Source organism: Dama dama, chromosome 30 (assembly GCF_033118175.1).
Source record: "Dama dama isolate Ldn47 chromosome 30, ASM3311817v1, whole genome shotgun sequence".
Classification (NCBI taxonomy): Eukaryota; Metazoa; Chordata; class Mammalia; order Artiodactyla; family Cervidae; genus Dama; species Dama dama.
Genome location: NC_083710.1, coordinates 20,090,659 through 20,104,762, shown reverse-complemented (window position 1 = coordinate 20,104,762; position 14,104 = coordinate 20,090,659). Strand labels below are relative to the sequence as shown.

The 14,104-nt window shown below is 38.0% G+C and overlaps 1 protein-coding gene and 1 non-coding gene across 2 annotated transcripts in view; one reads left to right on the top strand and one right to left on the bottom strand.

The window, feature by feature from the left end:
- The window catches only part of CPB2 (carboxypeptidase B2), a 54,091-nt gene that overhangs the window by 30,228 nt on the left and 9,759 nt on the right, over positions 1-14,104 (top strand). Inside the window, exons 7-8 of the mRNA XM_061132995.1 lie at positions 5,240-5,350; positions 8,010-8,103. Of these exons, the coding sequence (XP_060988978.1) occupies positions 5,240-5,350; positions 8,010-8,103 (205 nt within the window). The remainder of the gene's footprint in view (positions 1-5,239; positions 5,351-8,009; positions 8,104-14,104) is intronic.
- On the bottom strand, positions 9,256-9,341 carry LOC133049750 (small nucleolar RNA SNORD62). Its single transcript, XR_009691441.1, has one exon. It is a non-coding gene; the product is annotated as a small nucleolar RNA SNORD62 (small nucleolar RNA).

Genomic DNA, 14,104 nt, shown 5'->3' with positions numbered 1-14,104 from the left:
TAACCCTTTGGTTTTTATTTATTTAAAAATATTTTGATTATGAATTTATTTGGCTGCATTGGGTCTTAGTTGCTGCACTTGGAATCTTCAGTTTTGGTGTGCAGGATTTTTTTTTTCTTTTCAGTTGTGGCAGGTCAACTCTTAATTGCAGCATGTGGAATCTAGTTTCCTAGCCAGGGATCAAACCTGGGCCCCTTGCACTGCAAGTGTAGAGTCTTGGCTGATGGACAACCAGGGAAGCCCCTCCAACCACTTTTTTTACTGAAGCATAGTTGATTTACAATGTTGTGTAGTTTTAGGTACACAGCAGAATCAGTTTTATATATATACATATATTTTCAGATTCTTTTCCCTTATAGATTATTAGAAAATATTGAGTATAGTTTCTTGTGCCATACAGTAGATCTTTGTTATCTATTTTATATATAGTAGTGTGTATATGTTAATCCCAAACTGCTAATTTATTCCTCCCCCACTTCCCCTTTGGGAACCATTAGTTTATTTTCTATGTCTATGTATGTAACCCTATCCTTAATCCCCACATGCCTGAAGGAAACACAGGTTTGCCCCATTACCAAGTTCCCTTGGCCAATCAGAAAAATAGCCCAGGTCCTAAGGATGCCGAAATGTTACCTGACTAATCCATTCAGGTCATCCTTCCATTGGGGCCCACATCTCCACTTACAGACATTAAGAAGTCTCCATATTGCAGTTTCTCTCTACCCTCCCTTTCTAATCCTGTCCCCTGAGGTCCTGGTTTCATTCTGTTGTTGCTCCACAGATTGTCACCCATTCCCACTTGCTCTGGACTGTCATCTTTTTTAATCAAAGACCTGAAGAGGCTCACCATCAGTCCAGGTGGTGCCTTTGTGCAGAATCAAAAGGGGGCATGCAATTGCTGAAACAATCAGCTCTCCATATGCAAAAAAAAAAAAAAAAAAAAGAATTTGGACTCCTATCTCACACAATATGCGAATATTGACTAAAAGTGGGTCAGACACCTAAGTTTAAAAGCTAAAATTACAAAAATCTTAGAAGAAAATATAGAAGTAGTGAATCTTTGTCATTTTGGATTAGGTAACGAACTATTAGATCTGATACCAAGAGCACAGCAACCAAAGAAAAAAGAGATAAATGAGACTAGCAAAATTAAAAACCTTTCTGCTTTTCAAAGGACACTATCAAGAAAGCTAAAAGACAACTCACAGAATGCGAGAAAATCTTTGCAAATTATAAATGATGAGGGACTCACATCCAAAATACATAAATAACTTTAACAAATAAACAATGCAAAGATCAATAATCCAGTTTTTAAATGGGCAAAACATCTGAAAAGACAATTCTCAGAGAAGATATACAAATAGCCAATAAGCATATGAAAAGATGCTCAACAGCATTAGTCATTAGGGAAATGTGAGTCAAAACCACAAAGAGATACCACTTCCTACCCAATGAAGTGAAGTGAAGTAAAAGTCTCTCAGTCGTGTCCAACTCTTTTTGACTTCATGGACTATACAGTCCATGGAGTGGAATTCTCCAGGCCAGAATACTGGAGTGGGTAGCCATTCCCTTCTCCAGGAGATCTTCCCAACCCAGGCATCGAACCCAGGCGTCCCTCATTGCAGGTGGATTCTTTGCCAGCTGAGCCACAATGGAAGCCCTCCTACCCAATAGGATGGCAAACATTTTTAAATAGCAAATAACAAATATTGGTAAGAGTGTGGAAAAACTGGAACTCTCATCCTTTGCTGTTGGGATCATAAAATGGTGCGACCATGTTAGAAAACAGTTTGACAGTTCCTCAGAAGTTTGAGCATAGAGTTACCATTTGATCCAGCAGTTCTACTCAGGTATATAGCCAAGAGATTTGAACACATATGTTTACAAATGTTCATAGCAACACTATTCATAAGTCCCAAACTGGAAACAGGGACTTCCTGGCAGTCCAGTGCTTAAGACTCCATGCTTCTAAAGCAGGGGGCACCATTCAATTCCTGGTTGGAGAAATAAGATCCCATATGCTACACACTGCAGCCAAAAAATTGAAAAAAAAAAAAAAAGTGGAAACAATCCAAATGTCCATCAGCTTATGAGTGGACAAATAAAATGTGGCATATCCTTATAATGGAATACCATTCAGCAACAAGAAGGAATGAAGTACTGATTCAGGCTATAACATGGATGAATCTTGAAAACATTTTGCAAAGTGATAGAAGTCAGACAGAAAAGGCCATATATTTTATTATTCCACTTAACATGAAATGTCCAGAATGGGTGAATGCACAGAGACAGAAAGTTGATTAATTGTTGCCAGAGGCTGGGGAAAGAGAAGGGAGAAAGGGGTAACTCCTAAAGGGAGTTTTTGGTATTGATGGGAGTTGTGAGAGCTGGACCATAAAGAAGGCAGAATGCCAAAGAATTGATGACTTCGGACTATGGTGCTGGAGAAGACTCCTGAAAGTCCCTCGGACAGCAAGGAGATCAAACCGGTCAATCTTAAGGGAGATCAACCCTGAATATTCACTCGAAGGACTGATGCTTAAGCTGAAGTTCCAGTATTTTGGTCACGTGATGCGGACAGACGACTCACTGGAAAAATTCCTGATGCTGGGAAAGATTGAGGGCAGAAGGAGAAGAGGGCATCAGAGGATGAGATGGCTGGACAGCACCACCGATGTAACGAGCATGAACTTGGGCAAACTCTGATAGATGGTGAGGGACAGAGAGGTCTGGCGTGCTGCCGTCCGTGGGGCCACAGAGTCGGGCACAACTGGGTGACTGAACAGCAGCAACATTGAGGGGGTGGTGATGAAAATATCGTATAATTGGGTAGTGATGATCTTTGTTTAATTCTGTGAAATATAAAACCCACTGAACTATGCACTTTAAAATGCTGCATTTTCTGGTAGATGAGTAATATTCTCAATAAATTGTTAAAAAAAAATAGGTCCCCCTTGCTCTGGGATTCCAGCTGCAGCCCCACATGAGGGTAGGGCTTGATGCACAGAGCATAGGCTGTATTTCAGCTCTCACTCAGCCCTTCTGTTTGGAGCCCTGCTTATTAGACAAATTTCCGGGCTAATATTTGATCTTCTCTCAGAGACTAACTTTTTGCTGAAAGGCTTCCATCCAACCATTGCTAAAGTAGGAAGGAAATAAGGAGAGTAAAAAAGACAAAGAAACTGACCATGACATACCTATTAAAAGTTCAGCAACCCCCATAGAAATAAAAATGATACTTTCTCATTTTAAAGAAAATAAGATCTCCTAATTTTTTTCTGATAATGCTACATTATTACTGGAAAAAAAATGACTAACATAAATGTACTAATTTGTAGCATAAAAATGATTTCACTAGTTGCTCAATTACTTAAAATATTGCTTCTTTCATTCTATAAAATTGCTTCCTTTTCATTAAGTTTCTCTTCCTGACCTATAGTGGGTCAAAAAGTAACTTGTACTTTTTCTTTCTTTTCTCTCATATTTGGTAAGTGGTTACCTATGGTAAATAATTTAAATTTGACTATTAAGGTTGTTCTAGGGAGATAAGGATATAGTATTTTAAATATTTAAAGAAAAATGGTAATGTTTTAGCTATAGCAAAGGTAAGATTTAGAAGACGTTTTTCTTGAATATTAGCCCCTTATTGAGCATATCATTTGCAAATATTTTCTCACATTCAGTAGGTTGTCCTCTTGTTTTGTTGATGGTTTCCTTTGCAGGTGTATGTGAACCTGTATTGTACACCTGTAACTTATATAAAATTTTACGGCAACTATACTTCAATTTTTTAAAAAGACATTTTTCTTCTATCAATAATGAAAAATGTTTCTTTACAAAGTCTTTCGAGTAAAGTTTAAATCAGCAAAAAATTGTGAACTAATCCACGAATTTAAATGTAGCAATGTTACCACAAATGATGAATTTATGCCAAAGCTTTGGTGTTGTTTAGTCACTAAGTTGTGTTTGACTCCTTCGCGACCCCGTGGACTGTAACCCACCAGGCTCTTCTGTCCATGTGATTTCCCAGGCAAGAATACTGAAGTAGGTGGCTGTATCCTTCTCCAGGGGATCTTCTCAGCCCAGTGATCTAACCCATGTCTCCTGCATCTTCTGCATTAGCCAGGCAGGTTCTTTACCTCTGAGTCACCAGATGAAATCATTTAACTACCTGAAATTTGTCTTTGTGGTTCTTCGGCATCTATATTTGGTAATTGTGGGGTTAACTTCTCAGTCACTGGAATGTGGATGTTCTTGGATCATGTGAAAGTATGCGACGCTAGCTGGGTATGAATCTAAAGCACAGAGGAGCAGTGTCAGATGATGTCTGATAGGAAACTCGTAGTCAATACCTAGGAAAAGCTACCACTGGCTTTAAAGCCAAATGACTGAATGCTTGGGAAATACACTCAATTCTAGGAAAAATTTAGCTCACAAATTATAAGACAATGCAGAAAATATTATCTAGACATGTCTGGGAATGAGACAAGGTTAGTTTAAGTGGTGATTGATGCAGATTATTATAAAAAGAGTGGAAATATGTCTAGGTTTTGTTTCTTTAAATCTTTGTGGTGGGCTTTATGTATTAATAAAGAATTCTTCTGTTTCTTGAAGAAAGTTTTAGAAAACATATAATTCTGTCTTCTGACTCCATTAGATAGGAAGACCCATTGTCCCATGTCCAGGACATTTACCATCACTTGTCAGCATAGTACCCAAAGTCTAGACTTTTCAAGGAATTAATACTCTTCCTGAAAGTTAAATCTGCAAATCTAAATGTCGAATTAAAAAAAAAACAAAAACACACAGACCAAGTTTAGTGGATGTTAGCTAGATGGATATTAACTAGACTTATTGTGGTGATTCCTTCACTATATATACAAATATTGAATCATTAGGTAATACACCTGAACCTAATATAGTTGACCCTTGAACAATGCAGTGGTTAGGCACACCCACCCTCCATACACTCAAAAATCCACACATAAGTTTATATGTGTTTATAAGCAGGCCCTCCATCTGTGCACAGTTCTGCACCTGTGGATTCAAAGAACTGCAGATTGTGTAGTTCTCTAGTACTTAATATTGAAATAAATCTGCCTACAAGTAGCACACACAGTTCAAACCTGTGTTGTTCCAGGATTATGTGTCAATTATATCTCAATTAAAAAAAAGAAACAGGCTAAGTTTAGAAGGAGGTAAAAGATACGTTATCAAATATACTTGGTTTAATCCGTAGGTAACTTATAACTATGGGAAAGAAAAGATGTATACCAATCTTCTGAAGCACATGGATTTCTATATTATGCCAGTGGTTAATGTGGATGGTTATGACTACACATGGAAAAAGGTAGGTGAAGGCAAAGAATACAAAACACACTCCTTTAGAACATACAGGATACACAGAATTATTCATAGAATCCTGGATCCCAGCATAACGGTTTTATTATGAAAAAAATTTTTTGTTTAATTCGTTATGGGAAAGTTCAAACATATATGAGTGGAAATAATTGTATGGTAAACTCTGATGTACTTATCACATAGCCAATCAATTCATGGCCAATCTTTTTTCACCTATATCCCCAACTCCTTTCTATCTTACCCATATCCTTTTGAAGCAAATCTCAGATACCATATCATTTCATCAATAAATATTTCAGGATGCATCTAACTGGGGTCTTAAAAAATAACAATACAATTATACCTAAAAATGAACAATAATTATTTACTATCATAAAATTTCTAATCAGTATTTAAATTTCTGATCATAACACAACTTTTTAAAAATGTTCATTTCTTTGGTTCAGGATCCAAATAAGGTTGATATATTGTGATTGCTTTATAGCCTTTTTTTTTTTTTTTTAATCCATAGATTCTCTCCCCATAATTCTTTTTCTCTATTTCCCTGCAATTTTTTTTTCACTGAAGAAGAGAGTTTCCTGTCTGGATTTACTCATTGCGTTGCCATGTTGTAGTTTAACATGTTGCTTTGTCCTCTGTATTTTCTGAAACTTGATATGTGGATTCTAGAAGATTAATAAGATTCAGGTTTGACTTTTTCGGCAAGACTACTTCATTGTGATAGGGTGTTTTCCCAGCAAGAGTGGCGCAGGTCTGGTTTTATCTCCTTTTTGATGTTAGCTGCCTTGATACACAGTGCCTCCATCCGTTCATTCTCACTAGGAGTTGTTTGGATGGTATTTTGATTTATAAAAATCATGAATTGCAAGAATTAGAATGGCATTCTAACTGAATGTGCATCAGAATGGAATTTAATCCTAGTACCCTTTAACTCAATCATGAACATATATAGGAGTATCATGGTCAGTCTTGTCTACACTGGAAACCGTTTTAATCCAACAGCATCATGATTCACATAAAATTACTCAAGCAATATGAAGTACGGTCCTTTCTAATTTAATGAGGAGCACATAAAAACTCTGGTCTGTATAGTTCTGCAAACTTCTTGCTTGAGTTTATTCATAGGTGTGTATGTGTGCAAGTGCAGGCATATAAAAAATTTTCACTTTTCTGACCTGTTAATGTTGGTTGAAATACATTAATTCTTGTGTGTAAAAAAATGACTGCATTGTAAAGTAAACCCTAATAATAATTTTTAATTTAAAAAATTTTAAATTATAAAAACAGTCAACCATATATGAAAAACATACTTGAATAGCACATTTAAACACTCAGGGGAATGGGCATAATTGCAGTGATTAGAAACATAAGGAATTATACAGGAATTATTTTATGTAGCGATTAATTTAAGCAGAAGAGATGGGAATGGTGAAGGAGATTGATGAAAATGTCATCTCAGGGAAGGCGAATACTGTGAACAGAAGCTTTTAGGTGGGAATGAGCAAACACTGAACTAAGTAAATGGGAAATACCTTGTATAGTATCTAACATAAAATTGGAGTTCAATAAATGGTCACATTTATAGATTGCTATTACATTAAATTTATGCCTTCACTGGACTCCCAGTGGAGTTCAGCCATGCTTTAGTCTTACTCTGCAACCGTCTTCTGTATCTTAACTCTGCCAACTAACTCCTGAAGTATGAGAACCTGATTTCTTCAGAGCAGCTGTTGCTGCCAGAGTCACAGGCCTGGGGTTGGAAACAGACTGGGAGGCTGGACAGAAGGGTTGGTGGAATAGGGAAAAGGGTGCCATGTCATCCCAACCCAGAACTAAAACAAAGTCTATGCAACTGTTTACAAGATTAAATTCCAAGATTACCCCAAGAACCCAATGGGGTATTTTTGCTTTACATTTAAAAACCAGAGTTGAATCACTACAATCACAGGTACCATCAAACTAGAGGTATTTTCACATCTCTGCTTCCTGTAGGTTTTAAGTGAATATTGAACTCAATCGAAAGAGAGCACTGAAACTCATGATTCAACAGTGTTGTATCATAATCATCAAACTTGCTAAAGGACTTGATCTTAATCATTTCCACCACAAAAAAGAGATAATATGACAGGTTAGAAGTGCTAATTATCCCAATAGTAGTAATCATAATATGTAAATGAATCAAATTAACATGTTGAACATCTTTAATTTATACAATGTTGTATGTCAAATACATTTCAATTAAAAAAAAAGAAACTCATGACTCATGGTTTTAATTTGAGTTGAAACATCAAGTTATTTTACTTTTCTTAGAAGGACAGAAGATAGAAAATGGCAATGCATAAAATTAAAGGAAGCCAGACCTAACAAGAAGGCAGTAAGCAGCCTAGGAAAACCAGCTGAAATTTTTTTTTTTTTGGTAGGTCAAAGCTCATAAAATATCACCACTTCATTTGATTCAAGTTTGAGTGAAACCAATTAAGACCTGGGTAGAACAGGGGCCATGCAACAAGTACTGTGAAGACAGTGACCCGGTGAAGAGATGGGGTTAAAGGAGAGAAACACAACACTCTCCACTTTGGCATTAAAAGTGGTGTCTCTCCTAAACTGCAAACACGGATGCTCTGGTAATCTGTATTTTGTTTCTTTAGGATCGAATGTGGAGAAAGAATCGTTCTTTACATGAAGACAATGCTTGTGTCGGAACAGACCTGAACAGGAACTTTGCCTCCAAACACTGGTGTGGTAGGTTGTTTGCTTAATTTCTAGCAATGTCTCTTCATTTAAAAGGTGGTATTCCTAAAAACCCATTAATTCAAGCTAATTAGAGGGGAGGACTATCTGAATCAGGAAATAATTGAAATAAAAAACTTTTTGCTTAAATGTAATGATGTGAAGGTTGACTAAAATCAGCAGAACATCCTTACCCTGTCCTCCTTGTTTTAATAGCCACATCTTTATAAGAAGGCAGTTGGGCCAGTTCTGTAAGGTTCCTTCTAGCTTCAAAATTCTAAAATTCTTTTTCTCTAGAATCATAGGGAATTGACCACTAAATTTCCTACTTTCATAAACAAATAGCATTCATCATGAGGATATCAAAGACTAGAGTTGGATGGGTATCTCTCGTTTTCAATTGTTCAGGAAAATATTTACTTCTATAGTGTTGCAAAACCTTTGTTTGTTTGGCTTGTGAAATCTTAGTTTTCCCGACCAGGACCAGGGATCAGACCTGTGCCCCCTGCAGTGGAAGTGCGGTCCTAACCATTGGATGGCCAGGGAAGTCCCAAAACATTTTGTGTTCCCTGTTACCATTCACCTTCTTAAGTTCTTTCTTTCATGAATATCATAAAGAGAAACTTGTATTCAGCACAGTAGGAATTCCTTGTTCCTTGATTCAAATGAGTTACGGTACTCAGTGAACACTGACTTGGGCTTTCAGGAATATTGGCTGCTCTCAGGGAGGTAGGTGTTAGTTCACCCACCCTCCAAGGATATTTCATAGTCACTACATTTAGGAAACAACTACAAATCTAAACAATGAGCTGGAATCATTTATATTTTTGGAAGTGGGAGCATATGGCTCTATGGACAACATAGAGGGGGCAAAGCTGTTGAAGCCACAGAAATATCCTCTTCTTCCCATTCCTTTACCGTACGCAGTCATAGTTAGATGATCCTCTCTATTTCCTTTAAAAAAGAAGTGTTGCCTGCTAAGTTACTTCAGTCATGTCTGACTCTGCAACCTCATGGAGTGTAGCCCACCAGGCTCGTCTGTCCATGGGATTCTCCAGGCAAGAATACTGAAGTGAGTTGCCATTTCCTCTTCTAGGGGATCTTCCCGACTCAGGGATCAAACCCATGTCTTTTTTTTTTTTTTTTTTGCTTTTTTTGCCATGGTCTCTCAGTCACGATCTTCTTCATCTCCTTGCTATTGAGTCCACAGTGGAGGGCCAGAAGGATCTGTTGGAATCGCATCACTGAGACAAACCCATGTCTTTTAAGTCTCCTGCATTGGCAGGTGGGTTCTTTACCACTAGTGCCACCTGTGAAGCCCAAGTGAAAACTCATGATTTCATCATTGTCACAATGTATCAGGTTGGCCAAAAAGTTCACTGGAGTAAGAGCTTAAGGACAAACCTGAATGATCTTTTTGGCCAACCTAATAGATACAAAAACTTCACAGCAGAGTACTTTTTCTTGATTTCCTCGTCCCTCTTCAGTCAGAAACTCCATGAGGGTAGGGACGATTATCTATTACCTGGCTCAGTACCTGGCACACAGCAGGTCTCAGAAAGTTATTCAAATGAATCTGTGCATGAAATAAGTTGTTCTAAGAAAGCCACAGACATAGTAAGAAAACACAGGAAATAATAGCTGATCCTGCCTCAGGCTCAAGGGAAACATTTAGTGGTTTCTTTGTAAAAGCCGTCATTAAGATTGTCCAATAAAAGTGCCCACCGAAGCATAAAGACCCCCATGGCAGTGATAACTGGGGAGGGAGTCAGAGAAGCAGCAGCTAATTATCAAAGGCCTCTGAATAAACAGAGCTGACAGTTGCTAAGTGCTGAGTGGTTTATATACTTCATCCCCTGGGTTTCATTATCTACACATCATTGATGAAGAAACCCAGACTTGAAAAGGTTAAGTCCCTTGCTCAAGAGCACAGAGCTAGGAAGTGGCGGAGCTGAGATATAAAGCCAGGCTGCCTGACTCCAAATTTGCTGAAATTCTTCTGAATCTGACAATCACTCTTCAGATATAAGTTCCTTTTTGAAGCTTCTTTTATCTGTAAGCTTTTTTTCTTTTTACTACTCTGTTTTACCTAATGTTTTTTTATGGTGAAACTAATGTTACCTAATTTGAATAACCAAGTAGTCAAAATATCTTCTGTTATGGTCATCAAAAAATATTTCAGACCCCTGATTAGGCCTGTGGTTGTATTATTATATGTCACAGGCGTTAAAAGCAGGAACAGAAGCAGCAAGAATATATTATAGATAACAGAGAGTTCCAAATAAAAAATAACAGTAAGGAACTCTTTTTTTTTTTTTTCGCTAAGTGCCCCAGCATCTCTTCAGTACTTTGTGAGCAAAGTAAAGAAAGAAAAAAAAAAGTGAGAAAAAAAGAATTAAATTTTATCTCTTCGTTGTCCCTACAACTATTAATAGAATGTGCCTTTATATTACTTTGTCAAGAATCTGAAAGAACACCTCACTTAGAAAGAGGAAATGATAATATCAAGCCTATTTATTCTTCAAAAAATTTTTTTAAATTCTTTTGATATTTAATTGAAGGATAATTGCTCAACAGTTTTGTGTTGGTTTCTGCCAAACAACAACATGAATCAGCCGTAGGTATGTATGTCCCCTCCCTCTTGAACCCCCCTCCAACCTTCCTCCCCATCCCCCCTTCTAGGTTGTTATGGAGCCCCATTGTGAGTTCCCTGATTCATGCAGCAAATTCCCATGGGCTATCTATTTCACATATGATAATGTAGGTTTCCAAGCTACTCTCTCCACACACCCCACCCTCTCCTTCCTCCTACCCCCCAATCATGTCCGTAGGTCTGTTCTCTATGTCTGTGTCTCCATCACTGTCCTGCAAAGCCTACTTACTCATTTTATGTTCATTTTACCTTTCCTCTGTATTAAAATTGTGTATATGTGTGTGTGTTTGTGTTGGAGCTGGAAATAGAGGTGGGGATATCTTAGTCTGCTTGGGTTGCCATAACAAAATATCACAGGGTGGAAGGCTTAAACAAGAGAAATGTACTTCTTGTAGTTCTGGAGGTTGTTAAGTCCAAGATCAAGTTTATCAGCAGGTGGGTTTCTCTTGAGGCTTCTCTCCTTGGCGTGCAAATGGCAGCTTTCTTGCTGTGTCCTTACACAGCCTTTTCACTGTGTCCATACATCCGTGGTGTCCCTTTCCTCTTATAAGGACACCAGTTATAGTGGATCAGGGCCTTACTTTTATGACTTTATCACCTCCTTGAAGGCCCTATCTCCCAATATAACACATGATGGCTTATGGCTTCAACACAGGAATTGGGGGTAGAGTGGGGCTTCCCAGGAGGTGCTAGTGGTAAAGAACCTGCCTGCCAAAGCAGGAGTAGTAAAAGACTTGGGTTTGATTCCTGGGTCAGGAGGATCCCCCGGAGGAGGGCATGGCTCTCCACTCCAGTATTCTCGCCTAGAAAATCCCATTGACAGGAGCCTGGTGGGCTACAGCCTATAGGGTCACAGAGTCTGACAAGACTGAAGTGACTTTGCATGCACACATGGGGAGAGAAGAATTCAGTCTCCAACAGGGGGTATTTGTGAGGACTTCTGGTCTCAAACTTCTTTAAACAACTCTACTTATTTTCTGAAATGTTAAGTTAAACTACAAAGTTTTTGCAACTGGTGTGGGATGGAAAGTATTTCATTTCTTTTCCTAGGGACCATATGGTCCTTTAATTTTTCTAATCATAGTAAAACATATATAACATAAAATTTTGCCACTTCAACCATTAAAAACTATAGTTCAGTGACTTTGAGTGCATTCCCAATTTTTGCAACCATGACCAACATCCGTTCCCCCAATTTTTTGTCATCCCAAACAGAAATTCTGAAACCATTAAGCAATATCTTCTTGTTCACCACACACAGGAGCCCCTGGTAGTTTCTGACTGACTTTTGTCTCAATGAGTTTGCTATTCCAGGTATTTTTTTTTTATCCCATTGCTTATAGATCAAAGAGTGATTGAACATGAAGGGACCTGGAAGACCAAGCACCTCTTGGTACAGATGAAGCATTTGGGCTGAGAGAGAGGAAGTGGTGTGCCCATATTAACATACCTATTGAAAGGCAAAACAGAATCTGAAAAACAGATTGACTCTAGATGGCTCTTTGAAACAAAAGTTTGAAATCTCTAGAATGATGGTCACAAAATGAGAATCTGAGCTGGCACTGTTCATTACAGTAGCCTCTAGCCACATGTGGCCATGGAACACTGGAAATGTGGCTTGTCCAAACGTAGACATGCAATGAAGGTGAACTAGACCCCGTACTCTTCGAATGAAAAAGTAACACAAAATATCTCGCGAGTAATTTTTATGTTGATTACATTTGAAATGATAAACTTGTACCTATGGGGTTAAATAAAAGTATTCAAAGGTAACTAAACTATCAAAAATGATTTGTCCAATGACATTATTGATTAAAAACTAACACAAATGTTTGGAAAGACCTGAGCACAACTTTTCCTTGGGTGGGGGTGGGGATGTTTAATAAGCATTAAGTTTGCTTCTATTGCAATGAAAGGAAGAAAATGAAGCAAGCTTAAGTAAGAAAGGCAGACTCTGTGAGGATAATGGAGTAGCCCACGGAACCCAAGGACCAGGATTCAGGCAGACCTTGGAAACAGACTGAAACTGGGCCTGGAGGACTGTAGGGGACTCAGTGGCTCCTTTCTCTGCTCATCTCATCTCTGCAAAGCACCCTGGCCTTCTCTGTGTCCCAATCCATATGATGATGATGACAATGATGATAAACAATAGTTACTAAACACTCAGTATATGCCAGGCACTGGGCAAAGCATTTTATGATTTTTCCATTTAATAGATAAAAGAAATTAAGTATAGATAGGTTTAAAAAAATCAATATTGCTTTGCCTCTTAGGGCATGTACAAGAATTCTACTCGTTCTCACCTATTTGAAAAGACCCTGATGCTAAGAAAGATTGAGGGCAGGAGGAGAAGGGGACAACAGAGGATGAGATGGTTGGAAGGCATCACTGACTCAATGGACATGGGTTTGGGTGGACTCTGGGAGTTGGTGATGGACAGGGAGGCCTGGCGTGCTGTGGTTCATGGGGTCGCAAAGAGTCGGACACGACTGAGCCACTGAACTGAACTGAACTGAACTAGAAGACTGACTGAAATACAAGTGAGGGATAAACAGCTTAAGGGCCAAAAGAGAAGGTTAGAATGCTTTTTGTATTCTTTTGTTACTGTTGAGTCTTAACAATTAGCAGTGCCTTATGGAGTAAATAGTATTTTTAAAAATAAAACCAAAAAATATATATTTGAAATTAAAATTTCTAACTTGTTAGAAATTGATGGTGCCAAATACCCATGTTGTGCCAAAAGTGGATTATTATTTTTTTAATGTAAAGCATCCATTGAATTAAAAGAATTTGTCTTGCTTGGCTGCTTTGGGAAGCCAGAGAACATATGGGCAATTCAGATTTCCTGCGGAGCCAAGTAAGTTCTGTTGATGTTACATAGAATGGGAATTCCAGACAGTTCTTATTATGAAGGTCTAAAAGTGGTGTTCAATTTAAGGCCTCATCTTTCATTACCATTATTCTTTTCTATAAACACTAATTTGGATTACACCAACTTTTGACTCATAGGTTAAAAAAAAAAATCACCCAAGCCAGATAACTATTAAATGGCAATGCCAAGATTGAAATCAAGTGGTAGGCTGATTAACAGTATGCTCCATAGCATCTATTGTAAACAATGGTTACCACCCCTAATGCCCAATTTGCACCTCCTAAAATAACAGCATTTGCTTCAAAGATTTGCTGCGAAGATTGAAGGAGATATTCCCTATAAGTTTTAGCAGAGTTCCTCACATACAACTTGTGTTCTTTGCAAGTCAGCTGGCACTGTTATTGTTGTTATCTTCTTTGTTTTCAAGAGAGCAGCTTGAAACTAGAAACTGCATCTCCACTTCAACTTATGGTGGAGGGATTCTGATC